This window comes from Jaculus jaculus, chromosome 8, assembly GCF_020740685.1.
Source record: "Jaculus jaculus isolate mJacJac1 chromosome 8, mJacJac1.mat.Y.cur, whole genome shotgun sequence".
In the NCBI taxonomy this organism is placed as follows: domain Eukaryota; kingdom Metazoa; phylum Chordata; class Mammalia; order Rodentia; family Dipodidae; genus Jaculus; species Jaculus jaculus.
This window is the reverse complement of record NC_059109.1, coordinates 139,979,481-139,996,991: the sequence shown is the minus strand read 5'-3', so window position 1 is coordinate 139,996,991 and position 17,511 is coordinate 139,979,481. Positions and strand designations below refer to the sequence as shown.

The 17,511-nt window shown below is 54.3% G+C and overlaps 3 protein-coding genes across 5 annotated transcripts in view; 1 reads left to right on the top strand and 2 right to left on the bottom strand.

Annotated features, from left to right (window-relative positions):
• Lama5 (laminin subunit alpha 5) overlaps positions 1-1,969 on the top strand; it is a 61,195-nt gene extending 59,226 nt beyond the window's left edge. Inside the window, exons 73-79 of the mRNA XM_004669450.2 lie at positions 8-200; positions 279-443; positions 532-682; positions 775-908; positions 994-1,084; positions 1,203-1,322; positions 1,499-1,969. Coding sequence (XP_004669507.2) covers positions 8-200; positions 279-443; positions 532-682; positions 775-908; positions 994-1,084; positions 1,203-1,322; positions 1,499-1,800 — 1,156 coding nt within the window. The 3' untranslated portion in view covers positions 1,801-1,969. The remainder of the gene's footprint in view (positions 1-7; positions 201-278; positions 444-531; positions 683-774; positions 909-993; positions 1,085-1,202; positions 1,323-1,498) is intronic.
• Positions 1,970-2,162: 193 nt separating this feature from the next.
• Adrm1 (ADRM1 26S proteasome ubiquitin receptor) lies at positions 2,163-6,628 on the bottom strand. 2 transcript variants are annotated; one of them, XM_004669488.2, is made up of 10 exons: positions 6,520-6,628; positions 5,997-6,210; positions 5,253-5,369; positions 4,044-4,167; positions 3,747-3,833; positions 3,346-3,427; positions 2,987-3,219; positions 2,742-2,899; positions 2,471-2,573; positions 2,163-2,385 (listed from the first exon to the last, which is right to left on the bottom strand). In XM_004669488.2, exons 2-10 carry the CDS (start codon positions 6,207-6,209, stop codon positions 2,279-2,281), a joined length of 1,224 nt encoding a protein of 407 aa, XP_004669545.1. In that variant the 5' UTR covers position 6,210; positions 6,520-6,628; the 3' UTR covers positions 2,163-2,278. The 2 variants fall into 2 exon arrangements, with proteins under 2 accessions (XP_004669545.1, XP_045013744.1); XM_045157809.1 differs by having other exon boundaries at positions 6,525-6,581.
• An 8,787-nt stretch (positions 6,629-15,415) lies between these two features.
• Positions 15,416-17,511, bottom strand: part of Osbpl2 (oxysterol binding protein like 2) — a 47,487-nt gene continuing 45,391 nt past the window's right edge. For both annotated transcript variants that reach the window (XM_045157374.1, XM_045157375.1), the window contains exon 14: positions 15,416-16,545. In XM_045157374.1, coding sequence (XP_045013309.1) covers positions 16,443-16,545 — 103 coding nt within the window. In that variant the 3' untranslated portion in view covers positions 15,416-16,442. The remainder of the gene's footprint in view (positions 16,546-17,511) is intronic.

The window sequence follows — 17,511 nt, the reverse complement described above, 5'->3', positions numbered from 1 at the left end:
CTTCCAGGCGCCACCTCTCCATGATCGTCCGCCCGCGTGGTACCCAGGGCCTCTTGCTCTTTGCTGCCCCACTGACAACCAGCAGCTCCTCATTGGCGCTCTTCCTGAGCCAGGGGCATTTTGTTGTACAAACTGAAGGCCCTGGGCCCCAGCTCCGAGTCCAGAGCCGCCAGCGTTCACGGGTTGGCCAGTGGCACAGGGTGAGGAGCTAAGGAGAAGGGATGTGGGCAGGGTACCAGGAGCTCTCCTGACCTGACCCACTTCCTTTTGGCCCTCAGGTGTCTGTGCGCTGGGAGAAGCATCGGGTCCAGCTGGTGGTGGATGGGGTCCAAACCTGGAACAGAGATGCACTCCGCCATCAAGCCCGGAGGACAGAGGGTCCTCAGCCCCATACCCTCTTTGTGGGAGGTCTCCCAGCTGGCAGTCACAGCTCCAAGCTCCCTGTGAGGGCCATGATAGTCCCCATCTCTAGCCTTCATCCTGTCTGACCACCCCAGCAGTCTTGGCCTGACCCTAGCCATCTCCCCACAGGTGTCTGTGGGCTTCAGTGGCTGTGTGAAGAGACTGCAGCTGGACAGGCAGCCTCTGGGGCCCCCCACTCAAATGGTGGGGGTCACACCCTGCATCTCAGGTCCCTGGGAGGAAGGCCTGTTCTTCCCAGGCAGCGGAGTTCTCACAGTAGGTAGGTAAAGCCAGGGAGGCCCCAGAGCAGCAAAGGAGGGAAGGTTTCTAGGCTGGGCCTGGCCTCTTTCCCATCATGACTTTTCCCCACAGAGCTTCCAGAAGCCACGCTGTCAGATGTGGGCCTAGAGATGGAAGTACGGCCCCTAGCAGGCTCTGGTCTCATCTTTCACCTAGGCCAGGCTCTGGCCCCACCCTATCTGCAGTTAGAGGTGTTCCCAGAACAGGTAAGCAGCAGGCCGTGGTATTGGGGAGTGGCCTCCCCAGTATCATGGCCTCCAGAAGGCAAAGCCGGACCATCCCACACCCCAGGTCCTGCTGCGGGCAGATGATGGGGCAGGCGAGTTCTCCACGTGGGTGACGCACCCCACGCTATGTGATGGACAGTGGCACCGAGTGGCAGGTGAGTGGTCTCTTCTGATGTCCAGGAAGACACTACTCTCCACGATCGGAGGTCTGCCCTAGCTAGAGGCAGCTGCAAGGTAGGCTAGTGGACTCACGCATGATTGCATCTGCCCCAGTGACCAAGGGCAGGAACACGCTCCGGCTCGAGGTAGACGCACAGAGCAACCACACTGTGGGCCCCACGCCAGTGGCCTTAGCCGATGCTCCAGCACCTCTACACCTTGGGGGCCTGCCCAGTGAGTACGACCTATCCCAAGAGGACTAGACAGTGGGACCACCTACCCACTCCCATCCCACCCTTCGAGGAGGGGCAGCAGAACCCAGGCTGGGTGGCTGGTATACAGGCAGGGCCTGGGACCCATCTGCCGCTCCATTCAGCTTTCTTCCTTTTCCCCACCCCCTGCACTTCCAGAGTCCATTCTGGCACCGTCAGTGCCCCTGGCCTATCGCGGCTGCCTAAGGAAGCTGGTGGTGAATGGAGTCCCTGTCACCGTGACTGCCTCTGCAAGAGCCCAAGGGGCAGTGGGGGCCAGTGGCTGCCCTTCCAGGATCCTAGCCCCAAACCGGGGTCACTCTGCACTGACACTTCTTCCCAAGCCTATGGGCCAGGAAGAAACAATGACTCAGCAGCAAGCAGGGTCCAGCAGGCTTTGGCCACCCAGTCGCAGTGCCCTCCGGCATCACACGCGTGTCCTCCCCTTACTTCCACGTTAAAGTCTCCCACAGACCTATGGGTGTTTGATCAGCACTCTGGGTTCTGTGAGTGACAATTCATTTCTAGACAGATGGACCACTGTAAAACTAGCCTGTGCACTTTGTACTTCCTGCCCCACCCAACTTCAGTACTGAGGTCTTGAAAATTAAAAGTAATTTGTTTAACTGAGCATTGCCTTCAAATACGATGTGAGAGGCAGTGAGCAGGCAAAGCCATGGTGGCAGACAATGCTGGGCTCTCTGCCACCTACCCAGCCCCCAGACAACTGCCTCTATCAGGCCCAAGTCAGTAGGCACTAGAAGCCTAGTGATTCCACACACAAGCTTCTATCCAGCAGGACACTGGAGACAAGACCAGAGTGGGCGGTAAAGAAAGGGCTTTATTAGTGAAGAGGAACGAGAGGAAGGGGCGCACGGGAGCACAAACGCCACTACAGCCACACAACTAAGAACCTGACGTAGTCAAGGGGGCAATAATTTAATCTAGACTCATGTCTTCCTCCTCGTCTTTCTTGTCTTTCGCGTCACCCTCCTTTGGCTCTGACTTGGCGCTGTTCTGCATGGCTTTGGCAAACGCTTCCACATCTGCAATAACCAGACAGGACACATGGACAATCAGTGCTTTGCAAGATGAGCCAGTTCTGGCCCAGGTGGAGAAGCAGGTACTCACCGCCTTTGTTGGCAGCCTCCACAGCCTCTGCAGGCAGGCCAAACTGGCACATGAGGGGGCCCAGCTGCCCTGAGGCCAATGCCGCACTGAACATGCCCAGAGCCTGCAGAGGGCACATGTAGAGCTCAACTCAGTGCAGGGGCTGGGCCAGAGCTGAGTGCCCACAGCACAGGGACCAGCAGTCAGCCAGCCTATAAGACCCTGGTCAGTGCCAGTGTTAGGGACATGGGGGTGGGTCATCCCCCTAGCAGTACCTGGACGTAGAACCTACCTGCTGGAACTGAGGCGAGGTCAACGTGTTTTGAATCTCGTCTGCAGTCTGGGGCAGGGACTCCCCAGAGGGCAGGTAGGGCAATAGGCGCTCCTGGACGTCTGCGTTGGCAAGGATAGGAGCCATGATCTCTGGCGTCAGCACACTGGCCAAATCCACTAGGACAAAAGCACATGACCATCAGTGGCTCAGCGTGGTGGCCACATGAAGACCCCCTCACCCACATAAGCGTTGAAGTTCTTTACCTTGTTGGCCGCCTCCTGGCCCGGCGGGCACATTCATAGTGGCCAGAATGCTCTGGAGGTCGCTTAGCTGGATGGGCTGGGTTGGGCTAGCTGCTGTACTGGTTCCATTACCTGAGCTGGGTGTGGGACTCGGGCTGGTTGCTGAGGCAGCTGCTGGGGCAGAAGGGGCTGGGGTGGCACGAGTGGAAGAGGTGGTGGAAGATGGGGTAACAGCTGCAGACTGGCTCCGGGAGCTGGAAAGAGCAAGCAAGGGCTGCAGCCGCTAGATCCTACCACACATCTCAATAACCCTGGCCCTGCCAACAGTGTTAGCCACAGGGAGATCCTTTACACTGCCTAGGTGGGGGCTCTGAGCTCACCTGGATGAAGAACTGCTCGCCGGAGGCCCACTGCTCCCCAGCAAGCTGGCCAGGCCAGGCCCAGTGAGGGCACCAAGTCCACCTAAAGGATCAAGAAAACAAGATAAAGATGCCCATAGCCCTGCCTACTTGCCCAGTCTGTAGGAAGCACCAGACAGGACAGGCAGGGTGAATGCCAACAGGACAGGCCCTAGGAAGTCATAGTAACCTTTCTGGTCCACATTCTGGAAGCACCCTCAGCCATGCCCAATTGAGCTTCAGGCCAAGATCAGTCTGCCCACCCAGCTTGCAACCAGGCCCTCGTGAAGGGAAGTAATATGGGGCAGCTCGGACCCTCCTCTTCCCCTCCCAAACCCGGAGGAAACCCTGGGTCTATAAGAAAGCTGCCAAAGGTGTGTTACCTAGTCCTCCAAGGCCGGCAGGTCCAATAAGCTGCATGAGCTGGCTGTGACTCATGTTCCCCAGCAGGCTCTGCAGGCCACCTTCACCTGGAAAATACAGAACTCAGATGCCATCTACTGTGGTAATGCAGTGGTGGCCAGGGCAGACACCTTGCCCTGACTGCCCTGAAGAAGGAAGAAGGCAGCTGGGACAAGGCTGATCCTGTCCAACAAAAATGGAGGTGGGGACAGAGTTGAACTAGGACCTCTGCCCTAAACACTGTTGACCCACCCCACGTGGAGCTAAGTAATCATTACCACCAAGAGCAGAAAGCTCGTGACTGCCACTCCCGCTTGCCCCCAGCGCTCCAGGCATCGGGGGGTTATTCAGACATTCATTGACTTTCCGGCAATGCTCCTCATCCTGGTCAGTCTTCGGCTCCTGCAGCAGAGGACACACCTCTCAGCACCCACACGGCCAGCCATTCTGGCCCAGCCCACACAGGGTCCTGAGAAGCAAAGTTGCTTGTTCACAACACCAAGTATCTCCCAGCCCAAGCTCAACACAGGGGCAAGAGTAGCACCTCCTGAGTATGGGGCCTAGTGTGCCAGTCACCCCTTCATGAAGGGGATGGTGTGGCTCATCCTGAGGTGTGTGTGGAGGCCGTGAACTAATTCCTCAGCTCACTGCTGTTTAGGACCTTGAAGGTTTGCCCTGCCACACCCCCAGAACTTTCAGGACAGCACTGCTTAGGCCCTGCCCTCATGGGGACAGGGCAAGAAAGGCAGTGAAAGAGGAAAGTCATGACAAATTAGGTTACTGGTACCACTGCTTGGCAGAACCGAGGAGCCTCACAGCAGCAGTGAGCAATGACACCCCACCCATGTTGACAAAGTCTTACTACAACACAGCCACCCTTCACTGTCCTCAGCGGCTTGCTGGGTTCTGGGTCTTTGGGCTCAGGCAACCAGACATGGGCTGTGAGGAAGCCTGTTCCTCCCTGGCACTTCCTGTCCACACTGCAAAGGCGTGCCCTGCCTCTGAACACGAAGGCCCCCATCAAGCTTCTGACCTGGGCTGCACCCACACACCCAGGAATGAGCCCATGCCCCAGGCTGCTGCAATGCTACCTGCAACAGAACAAGAAATGGAAATGTGCCTGATAGCCACCCAGATGTGGCTCCAATCAGAGGGACACTGAAGCTATAGCTAAGAGGGAACCATATTGGCACCCAAAAGCCTTCAGGACACACTGCTAGAGAGCCTGGGTTGCTGAGGACACAGAGGGAAACCACCCAGACACACCCCTGCCTCTGCTCTAGGAGGAGGAGATGGGGACCAGAGCAGCATGTGTTAGCCACTTCTGCAGACAGTACCACTGGCCAGGCGCTCACAGACGCCCCACCAGGTCTGTGAAAAGCAACTCTACTGCAAGGTGAGAAACTTCAGGCTCAACTGTGTCACAGTAAGCAAAGGCAAGCCACAGAGACACACCCCCCCCCCCCCCCCCCCCCCCCGCCGAGTACCTGCATCCAGAAGAAAAGCCGCTTGGACCCTGCCTTAAACTTGAGCACGTAGACCCTCCCGCTGGGGCACTGAGGAACCCGCTTGAACTCACAGTCGTCAGGGAAGATAATTAAATCCTGGCAACCATGAGATGAGGAGTGTCAGCCCCCTACACGTGTGTCACCAAGGCCTGGCACTCTCTGGGAAACTTGTGGGACCCAAGTGTAAGGGTGGGAGTGGGGTGCAAAAAGCTTAGGGCTGGTCACTGTGAAAAGTGGGCCCAGGGTGGTAGGGATGCGGAATGCCTTTAAGAGAAACATTCTGGTAGCAGTGCTCCAAGAAGAGGCAATGGTCAGCCCTGGGTGTAACTACCAATAGTTTAGTCCTAGGGACAAAGGGTGCTAAAGAAAGTAGCTTTTTTAGAAAAGCGCTCCCTGTGAAGGTCAGTCTTTACACTCCTCCACTGCCAGGCACCCAGCACTGCAAGCTTAAAGCCTGGCGCAGGAAGGTGTTGCCAGCAGATCTCGACGTTGTGTGAAGACACCACTCTAGGCTAAAGCTAAGGAGCATGGTCACCATGTGATGCGTGACTACATATGCAGGGTGGGAACACTCGTCTAACAACCTTGACATTGGGACACTACCTACACTAATCACCTGGAACCAGTCAAGCCAGGGACCCCCACACTCCCCACGGCAGTGAAAGGTCCCAACAACCAGCACCCCCAAATCTCAGCTGCCCATGTCGGCTGACGGGCACTTACATCTTCCACAGTCCCAGACGTCCTGTCTTTCCAGCAGAAGTGAATGAGAGAGTCGTCTGTCTGCTGGATGTACACTAGACCCTTCCGTTTGTCGGGGGTGACCGTCGTTCCTTTTAATGACATTTTTCCTGCCCGGAACTCCACCAAATACTTGTTGGAGGACCCCCGAGAGCCGGGCACCAGGCTTGGGAACAGAGCACCTGAAGTCGTCATCCTGAAAGAGCAGAAAGGGCCGGGGCCCGGAAGGGCAGTCGCACGCGCCAGGTCCCTCCTCGGCGCCGCGCACGGCGCACGGCGCCTGGCCCGACCGCCGGGGGCTCCCCCCGTTTACAAGGCGTCGGGCTCGCGGGCTCCGCCGACGTCACCGCCGCAGCGTGAGAGCCGCGCCGCGTCCGAGCCCAGCGCGACAGCCCCGGCGGGGCCAGGGCCCGAGCGGACACCGCGCCTGCGGGCGCCACGCCGCTGCCCGCTCTCGCCAGGCTCCCCGCCGCCGCCCACCCGCGACGCCCGGCCGGCCCCGCACCTTGCCTGCGCTCACGCTCGGCAGAGAGGCGCCGTCCGGGATCGCTCTTCCTTCTCGGCGCCTGCCGGGCCTCGCCGGAAGCCCGCGCTCGGCCCGCCCCTCCCCTCCGCCGCTCTCGCCACCGATTGGGTTCCGTCAGCCGCGCGGCCGGCCCTAGCCTGACTCCGCTTGGTTCTCCCGGCCGTCCATCAAGCGAAGCCCCACCCCCGCGCACCGGCGGCTCCCTTCCGGCGGAAGCGCGGGCCGGGGCGCGCGGGCCAGAGCGGCCCCTATTGTTGCTGTGTCATAGGGGAGCGGCGGCGGCCCCTGGCGGCTGCGCCGGGAACGGCGGCCCGCGAGGACTGCGCGCCGGTGGTCCTCCGCGGTCCTCGCGGGGGAGCGGCGCCGCGAGCGTCTGGGGGGTCCGGGGGAAGGGCCGGGCCGTGGGCGGTGGGCGCGTGTCTACGCAGAGGCGTGCCCGCGGGGACGAGGGTGCTCCGCGGTCCCCCACCGGCTTCCGTGCGCAGCCGGCTCTTCTCGCGCTGACTTCGGTTATTCCGTGAGCGAGGTCCCCGGGCCCGAGACATAAAACCGTCCCTTCGCTGCCCTCCCGCTGCGCGGGGCTTGCGCAGTGAAAGCAGTACAGGGCATGCACTTCTCTGCTTCATCACTGACCGTGTCCACGAGTCGGGCAGGCCCTCCCCAGCCCAGCCTCCGTCCCACTACCGGGCCAGGCACTCCTGACTCTAGCTTCCCTAGGTATACTCCCACGCTCTTCAGCATTTTCTTAAAAGTAACAGGAGTCTGAGGCTGGAGGATGGTGAGTTTGAGGCCAGCCTGGGCTACATTATGAGACCCTGTCTCAAAAATAAGTAAATAAATAAATAAAAATAAAACCAAGCAAATGCCTACTTCTAAGGTGTTTTGGTGCTGCCCGTAGCTGTCACTTGAACTCCTGACATTCTGATGCACCAAGTGCTACATCCGTGCTTCTGCTGTCTTGTTGGACGTCCTGTGGACTTTCGATCTCCTGACTACAAAAATGATTTAATTGAGCTGGAGAGATGGCTTAGCGGTTAAGGCACTTGCCTGTAAAGCCAAAAGACACAGGTTTGATCCCCCAAGACCCACATAAGCCAGATGCACAAAGTGGCGTATGTGTCTGGAGTTCTTTTGCAGTGGCTGGAGGCCCTGGCGTGCCCGTTCTATCTGCCTTTTTTTCTTTCAAATAAACTTTTTTTTAATGATTCAATTTAGCCAGCATGAGAGCTCACACCTATAACTCTGGCACTCGAGAGGTTGAGGCAGAAGGATGCCTGTGAGTTCAAATCCATCGTGCAATATAGACTGAGACCTTGTCTCACAAAGAAAAAGGAAGAAAGGAAAGGGAACTTGGCTTTAAAATATTTAACTGACCTCAGGACAGGGGAAGTGTAGGAGCACCTGGTGCCCAGCATGAGGGCTGCCTTTGATCCCATCCCCAGCATTCACATTAGAAGCTGGGTGCAGCTGGGCACGGGGCCACATGCCTTTAATCCCAGAGGTAGGAGGATCAAGGTGAGTTTGTGGCCAGCCTTGGACTACAGAGTAAGCCTGGGCTACCGCGAGACAGGGGCAGGGGGACACACGTTGTTTTTGTTAAGTTGTGGGTTTATCTTTGTTGCTGTGCTAGGGAATCAACCCAGGACCTTATGCATGCTAACCAAGTGCTCTACCACTGAACCAAATTCCCAGGCTTATTTTGTGATTAGTTGCTGTGTTCTGAACGCCTTCCTCTTTCTTTCTGATATGTTAAGTATCAATAAGCCCATAGTAACAAAAGATCTTTGGGACCATTGATAATTTTTTTTTTTTTTTGAGGTAGGGTCTCACTCTTGCACAGGCTGACCTGGAATTCACTCTGTATTTGCAGGGTGGCCTCAAACTCACAGGGATCCTCTTACCTCTGTCTCCCAAGAGCTGGAAGTAAAGGTATGCGCCATCACTCCTGCTCTCATTGATAATTCTTGTGTCTGTGTGTGGGAGGGGCTCAGGATCAAACTGAGGGCTTAACATGTGCTCAGATAATGTTCTACCACTGAGCTATCCTTTGAAGCAGCCATGATCATTTTTTTGAATCTGCAAGTTTCCATAAAGGTTGAGTGAAGCTAGCTAGTATTGGCCTGCTGTAACTGTTAACAGTCACCTAGTAGATTATGATGTCAAATTACTTATGAAACAGAAAAAAGGAAAAATGAGAAAATCAGGCTCTAGGCAAGCTGCCACAGCCAGTGTCCCCCATTCTGAGCCAGCCTATTCAAGGTTGCTTTTGGGGATCATATGGAATCCACTTTGGAGAAGCAAGCCGATTGACTTCCCCCAGGCCATGCATGATGGCTGAGGACCCTGGACTCGCACCTCCTGGGAGCCTGGGTGGCTGAGCGCACTTTCTGGTCCTCTTCGCGAGCCTCTGCTTGAGGAAGCTTGGGGTCCAGGATGGGCACTATAAGGGCTGCATGAGGGCACTGACAGGGCAGAGGCCTCTCCCCACAGTCGCTGCAGCTCACCAGTGCTCAGTCGCAGTGCACACACACAGTGGAACACACATGAGGTCCCCCCAGAAGCCTGAGGGGGACTGTGTGGGCAGTAGTTGTTAACTTGACCCCTGACCTCTGCGCACTACTGGAGGATAGCTCCTGCACAATGTCTTCAGTTCATAGCAGCTGTGGGGTTTGTTCTAGTACTGTAGAAAAGAACACACCCCAGGCTGGCAAGGTGGCCCCACGTGCTTGCCTAGCACACACCATCCCAGCATTTCAAAACAAGACCAAAAGCCCAGTGCAGAGAGCAAACCCAGCAGCTCCATGACCCTGGGTAGGGAGGGCAGGCTGGCATAGAACATAGACAGGTGCCCATGTCCTCAAAGCACGGATGACAAGTCATCCTTTAGAAAGGACTGTGCCAAAGTATGGGGTCCTCAGGGCTAGAAATACCTAACAGTGCGGCCTGCGGGAGAGCTGGGCAGAAGTAGATTGTTTCTTCATTTGTTTTATTAATAGACTGAATCTTTCACAGCAATTTTAGGTTCAGAGCAGAACTGAGCAGAAAGTACAGACAGTTCCCACTACCCTGCCCCCTTGCTCCTGCTTCCTCGGGTTGCACCTTCCAGAAAGTATGTCTATCACAGTTGATGAACTTTCTCCCACACTCCATGTTCTCCAAGTCCACAGCCCACATCGGTTTCACTCAGTGTGTAACAGAATCCCTGGGGGACACTTCTTGGTTCTGGGGCTGGAATCCAGGGCCAAGACCCAGGGGCTCGTCTCTTGCAGGACTGGGTTCCCCGGGCTGGGTGATAAATGGTGTCCCCTCACACGGTGGAAGGTGCCAGGGCAAGTTAGGAGAGTGTGGCAAGATACCTCTTTTCTAAGGGCCTAGGTCCTACAAGGAAGGAACCGTTAAAGCCCACTGGCCTCTGGTCCTACCTCTCAACACCATAACTTTGGTCAAGTTCCAACACCCGAACTTTTCACAGGACACAGACAAGCCATGGCAGCACTGGCCATCCTGTGGCTTTTGTTGTTTTGAAACAGGGTCTCATTACACAGCCAGGATGGCCTCCAAATCTCCATATTCTTGCCTCCACCTCCCCAGTGTTGCTAAGGTCTCAGATGTGCATCGCCACACCTGGCACAGCTCCTGGGTCTTGACATAGGGAATGACATGCATCCACATTTACAGCACCAGAGTTCACGGTCACCCCAACCCCTACTCTGCCTCCAAGGTTGGGCTTTTTCCAGAACGTCAAGTTGGAGTCACACAGGGGAGCCTCTCAACAAGAATTTAACGTCCCCGTGTCTTTGTACAGATTGAAATCCTGTGAGCACCACAGGCCACAGTTCAGATGAACCTCCGTTCTGTTCTGTTCACTCACTGAAGGAGAACTTGGTTGTAATTACTACGCAGGCCTTTTTGTGGATGTCTCCACCTCGTTCAGGGAGATGCCGAGGCTGGCTGCCTGCTCGTGCAGTGGGAGGACGTCCAGGTTCTTTGAGACCGGGTCTTGTTTTATAGCATAGGCTGACTTCAAACACACAATACTCCTGCTTCCCCCTCTGGAGTGCTAGGTGACAGGCATGCCACCACCATGGCCAGCCGAGTGTTTAGGGTAGTCTGGGCTGGCCTCAACCTATGCAGCTAGCCAAAGATAACCTGGAACTTTTTTTTTTTTTGGTCTTTGTCCATGTGTGCACGTGTTCTTATGTGAGTGCAGGTCTACACATGCCATGACGTGTGTGGAGGTCAGAGGACAACTTCCAGCATCAGTCCTTGCTTCCTCCGTGTTTGAAGCTGGGTCCCTCGTTCAGTGCTGTGTTCGCCTGGCTGGCTGGGTCTGGACTTTTCAGGAGGTTCTCCAGTTTCTGCCTCCCTTCTCACGTAGACATGCTGGGAGCATAGGCATTGCCAGCATCCAGCTTTCTCCATGGGTTGTGGGGATCTGAACTCAGGAGCTTACTCTCGTATGGCAAATGCCTTACCACCCTTGAGCTTCTGATCCTTCTGCCTCCATCTCCCGAGTACGAGATTACAGACAGTATTGTCACTCGTGGTTAACGCAGGGCTAGAGGACTGAGCCCAGGCAGGCACTCCACAGCCCAGCCTGTCAAACGGAGGACCGAGCCCAGGCAGGCACTCCACAGCCCAGCCTGTCAAACGGAGGACTGAGCCCAGGCAAGCACTCCACAGCCCAGCCTGTCAAACGGCCAGCTGCCTTCCAAAGGGGCCGCACTGCTTTGTAGTGGCTCAGAGATGGTGAGCAGCCCTGCTGCTCCCGGGCCACCAGCACCAGTGCTGGGAGGCTCGGGATCTGTCACCTCTCTGCGCGGTCCTTCTGTGATGTTCTAGCTTTTCTGTGATGTTCTAGCTTGCAGCTTCCCCGCTAATGGCCTATGACGATGCCAAACACTGCTTAGTCCTACTGTCCCCTCTGTCTTGGGCAGAGTGGCAATGTTTTGTTTTTTACTAAACATACAACTGTCGTCTGACCCAGACAGTATCTCCTAGGTATTTACCCAAGAGAAATGCAAGTAGATACCAGGCCAGATGTGGTGACACACACCTGTAATCCCAGCACTGGAGAAGCTGAGGCAGGAAGACCACAGGTTCAAGGCCACCCTCGGCTACAAAGTGCTACTCTGTCAAAAAGGAAAAGAAAAGATAGAAATGTCAACCAGGAAAGCCAAATGTCTATAGTGACTTTCTTCATAATTGCCTCAAACTTGAAAAAATCAAATATCCATAAGCTGGTGAATGGACAAAAGGTAGAACTTCAATGTTCAGCAAAAGAAACACATGGTTGGCTCTCACTCCCACAGGAGTCTTTCAAATGCATTATTCCACATGAAAACAGCTAGACTAAAGGGGAAGGTAGGACCATAGGGATAAAAGCCAGGCGGGGGTGGCTAGAGCTGGGGAAGCCTACATAATGGAGCACCTGCAAGGTTCCTTGCATGGGCTACAGCAGTGGTTAAGAGGACAGTGTGAATTTGCTGGGATTCACAGTAATCTGCCGTGGAAAGGGGGCCCCCTGTAAGGAAGGACCTGAGCTCCACCTCCCACCAGCAGCTCTAAACCCTGGGCAGCCCCCACCTTTTGGCATTGTTCCTCCACCTCTGGGCCAGACTGGGGATCACAGCACAACATACCAACATGGCCAGGCACTGTGGCCAAGCCCCATGGCATGGTACCACCTCTTCTGTGCAGCTGGAACCGTTCTGACATGAACTTGTAAGGACCAGGTGACACTGATGAGCCTCTGCTGGGTCCCCTTCCAGGCAGCCAAGCTAACCTCAGCCCAGGCATTTGGTGGTTTCCAGCAGCAGCTTCAAGGCCCCAGTTCAGCACAGCGGCTGCCACTCAGACCCCAAATCCTCTATTGATGGCATGCTACCTGCAGATGCTAAGTCCCCTGAACACTATCTCCACCAAGACAAGCAGTGTGAAGATATAATCTATTTGCAAGGGCAATCGTGCAGAACGCCCAGGCCAAGTACCAACTCTGGGGTATGAGGGTTTGTTTGCAGTCCTTTGCAGAAAAGTCACAGCAAGAAAGCAAAAAGGTGTTCAGTGTGAAAGGAAGGGTCAACCACAACCCATTTCCAAAGAATGTCTCCTGGGGTCTGGAAGTTAACACTTAGACTCATGGATCTGTACAGTCCTCCAGTAAGACACAGAGACTGATTCGACTAATTTAAATAGATAGGTATTGACAGTTATAAAAATAAATACACCTCAGTAGTGCATTTTTTTGCCTGATATTTCCACTTGGATGGGATGAATAGTGTTGGTGAAGGGTCAGTCACACACAGTCTGGGGACAAAGGCCAGGCCAGAATGGATGGGGGTGTCATGGCCATTCAGGATTGCCTCAGGGCAACAGCCTAGTCTGAAGCAGCCCAAGGGAAGAATGGCTGCCTTAAATCCCACAAGGAGACCTGAGCTGCAGTCTTTATTGAGGGCACAGGACAAGGTGAGGAGTGTTCTCAGGGGCTTCAAGGGAGGTGCCAGTTCCTGTACCAATTCAACTGTCTCACCAGGCTGTGTTCTAGGGTCCTCTTTGGACACAGGGGAAACCCACAGGTTGAGACCCAAAGAAGTCAGGGCTCTGAGGACTTCCTGTGCACCAGCCTCTCCTGCGGATCCAAGGGGCAAGGTACAACCTTCAGTGCCCTCCTTGCTCCATGAACCTGTCAAGCAGGACACATACTATTGGTGCTCCTAGTGGCCTGAAGCAGAGTGGGGATTGACCCTAGAGCCTTTCACATTCTAGGCAAGTACTCCACTGCTGACTTACATCCCTAGCCCTCTTTCACTTGCTTTTTCTTTGTGGGAGGGTCTCGCTATAGCCCAGGCTGACCTGGAACTCACTGTAGCCCCAGGCTGGCCTCAAACTTATGGTGAGTCTACCTCAGCTTCTCAAATGAATAATGGCTGAGATTAAAGATATGTACCACCATGCCTGGACCCTATTTATTTGAGAGAAAAAATGGGTACACCAGGGCTTTCTGTCACTGTAAGCAAACTCCAGACACATGCAACACTTTGTGTTATCTGGCTTCACGTGGTACCAGAGAACTGAATGTAGGCTGTCGGGCTTTGAAAGCAAGCACCTTTAACTGTTGAGCCCTCTGTCCAGCCTCTTTACTTTTAGAGACCAAGTCCCACTGATTTTCCCAGGCTGAGCTTGACCTTATTCTGTTGCTCTAGTGGGCTTTGAACTTGTAATCCCTCTGCCTCAGCCTCCAAGTAGTGGGATTACAGAAATGTGCCACCAGGCCCAGCTCATGCTGGGACTTTTAGTTATTTCTCCATTTCATTGCTCTGTGGAGATGTAATGACATGTGAAATTTGTAGATTCCCTTTCCACTAGGAGAACTTTCTCTAGGAGCAAGGCCTGGGCAGGAGCATCCCTTGAGGGGCTGGCTACCTGTGGGGCAGGCTAACACACAGGAGACCTCCCAAGCTCTTCTCTCACCTGTTCTTTCTGTCCTTGTGGTTTGGGGAGCCAGGAAAAGAGAGGATGGCTTCTATGCATGAGTGCACCACTTTCCCAGCTAGACGCCCGTGTTCATTTGCACAGGTGGCCCTAGCTGGTTTCCTGTGTCTCTCTAGTCATGAAAGCACATGTGTATACATGCAATCTCTACCCTCCTTAGAGAACTATGTTCCAAAAGCAACTGAGGTCCTGCCACCAAAGGCCCTCACAGCAGGGCTTGCAGGGCTGCTGCTTGCAGGGTCTAGAGTGGCAGAAGTCCGATGCACCTCAGGGCCAGTCCTGCTTTTCCAAGCTGAGCCCTGGCTGGAGGACATGGGTGTTGGTGATAGCAGACTCTTTCATGGCTTGGCCTCAGGGCAGCACCAAACTCAATGTGGCATGGTCAGCAACTTATAAAAATCTTTTTGAGAAGCTATGTTTTACACAAACATATGTGTTCCAGACATATGTGCCTCCTTGTGCATCTGGCTTACATGGGTTCTGGGGAATCAAACCTGGGTCTTTTTGCTTTGCAGGCAAGTGCCTTAACTGCTGAGTGATCTCTCCAGCCCTTGCTTTTAAAATATTTTTAAAATTTTTATTTATTTGAGAGAGAGAGAAAGAGACAGATAGAGAGAGAGAATGGGTGGGCCAGGGCCTACAGCCACTACAGACAAACTCCAAATGCATGCACCACCTTGTGCATCTGGCTTGCATGGGTCCTGGGGAATTGAACCTGGGTCCTTTGGCTTTGCAGGCAGATGCCTTAACTGCTAGGCAATCTCTCCAGCCCCCTTGCTTATTTTATTAAAAAATATATGTATTTATTTGACAGAAGGAGGGAGACAGAGAAAGAGTCAGAGAGAATATGGGCATGCCAGGGCCTCCTGCTACTGAAAACAAACTCCAGATGCATGTGCCACTTTGTGCAACTGGCTTTACATGGGTGCTGGGGAATCAAACCCGGGTCATCAGGCCTTGCCAGCAAGGGCCTTTAAATGCTGAGTCATCTCTCTAGCCCTATTTTGGTTGTTTTTGAGACAAAAAGTCATATACCCCAGGCTGGCTTCAAGCTCACCGTCGCAATGGATGACTGAGCACTTGATCTCCCTTTTCCACCTCCCAGGTGCGGGGTGGCAGGAGTGTGCCACTACACCTGTCTTCAGAATGTTACACTCACAAACCTGCTGCCCTTTTCCTCCTACAGGGACATCCAAGTCACAGGACTGCTCCACAAGCACCGAGGCTCCATGTAAGGCCATACTCACAAGCATCTTTTAAAGTGCATCTTCCACAGAAGAGCTGTGTTCCTGGCTCTCAGTGGATGAATGGGGTATCTCTAGCTGCCACGGCAACATGTCACCTCCAGTTCCCAAAGCTACAAAATCAAGCTTTCCACCCATGCTGGCTTTTCAAAGTGTTTTAATGACAAAGGCAAATCGGAAGCCTGGACTACAATGACAGTAACTTCTCGTTCAGAAATGCCTGATGTGGCAAACTATGCCCCATATGACTGCATGGGTGTGCATGCGAGTGGGTAAGCACATGTGTGCGTGTGCACACAGCAGGCTATCTTTGATGCAAAGAGCTCTACAGCCTTCCTGGGTGTCAACATTTCACATACGTCCATCATTTGGTGGGAATGTAGAGATGGCCACCCTTACTTGTGGTTAACAACTTTAATGACACCGGGTAAATTGATCCTGCTCTGACCTCTCACTGTGCAAAACCCAGCATGACTTATGCTGGAGCATGCATGCTAGGGCAACGAGACACAAGACTGTGGGGACACGGGTGGAGGGGAAGCGTGGGCGTCACCTACAGCGATGGGGAAGCCATGGGAGTGCTTGGCCAGACACAGTCCTGGAGGCTTCTCATCCAAGTCACGGTGTCTCTGCCACGTTGCTTCCGATGAGACTGCTTTGTCTGGACAGTACACAGTGGTGACTAACGTGTTTCCTGCTCTTCAGCAGAACACCATTCAAGTAGTTTCAACTTAAATATTTGAAAAGTAATCTTTACCTTCTCAAGATTGGTAGAAAATACAGAATCTGGCAACTTTTCACTTCATTCACTCAGGGACCCTTCTCCGCGTCATCATTCCTCTTGTAGGTCAGGACCCTTCCTTCCAGAACCTAAGCCACAGCCCAGTGAGGAGCGCGCAGGACTGCTTCCCGCAGTTACACGTTTCCCGGTAGCTCAGCTGGCCCGCGCCCGTGGCCACACTAGGGAAAAGGGCTGCAGACTTGTTCTGAGGCCTCAGTGTGTGTGAAGGGGCTGCGGCAGGTGAGGTGCTGGGCAATCCGAGGCTGACTGCATGAAGTCCTCCACCTCCGCCATCATGGCTGGAGAAGCTGGTGTCTGCTATGGCGAAGCTCAGAGTGCCGCTCTGGGAGTCCACTCACAGGCCTCCGAGCTGGGCTCCTAGGCTCTCAGTAGATGTCTGGGCAGTCTGAGAAATTACGCTCAAAGTAGTCCCCTGCATACAACCAGTCAGGGGTGCCAGTGTAGGGGTTGTTGCCTGGATAGAACCACCTGCAGAGCACAAAGAGTGGGTCAGAAGGTGCCGGGCATCTCGCTTGGCTTCTCATCGCAGTGTGTGTTGCCCAGGGCAACACTGTCACTACAGTCACTGACCAACTTCCATGAGATTGTGCTCACTCCCGAACATCCACCATGTCACTGTCACCTCCCAACACACCTCAAGGCTTTAGCCCATACCCAACCCAACATAGTGCCACTCCCAGAGGCCAGTCCCTATCCCCCGAGGAAGTGCCTGTTCACTCTGCACCCCTGCACTCCACTCTCACCACAGAAGCAACCAGGTCATCAGCAGTTTACCAGAAAGTGAGTCGGTGGGAGCTCCACAGCAGAAGTAATGGGCTGCACTGGAGCAATGGTGAGTGCCTACCTACTATGTATAAGGTCCTGGGTTTCATCTCCAGCACCACAAAGAAGAAAAGGAGGCCAGGTATGGTGGCACATGCCTTTAATTTTGGCACTCAGGTGGCAAGCAGAGGTAGGGGAATCGCTGTGAGTTTCACTGTAGCTCAGGCTGACCTGGATTTCATTCTGTAGTCTTGGTGGCCTCAAGCTCATGGTGATCCTCCCACCTCTGCCTCCTGAACACTGGGATTAAAGGCAGAGGTGGGAGGATCACCATGAGTTCGAGGCCACCCTGAGACTACAGAGTGAAATCCAGGTCAGCCTGAGCTAGATTGAGACCTTACATTGAAAAACCAAAATAAACAAACAAATAAAATTTAAAGGGCAAAAGAGATATCCCAGTGGTTAAGGCACTTGCCTGGAAAAGCCTAAGGACCCGGGTTCAATTCCCCCAGTACCCATGTAAAGCCAACTGCACAAAGTGGTGCATACATCTGGAGTTTGTTTGCAGTGGCATGAGGCCCTGACATCATCAGGGATGGCTGTTAATACTCTCTAGAAACAAACACTACCATGATTGAAGCCTAGCTAGCTGCAGCATCTGCTACCCTAGAG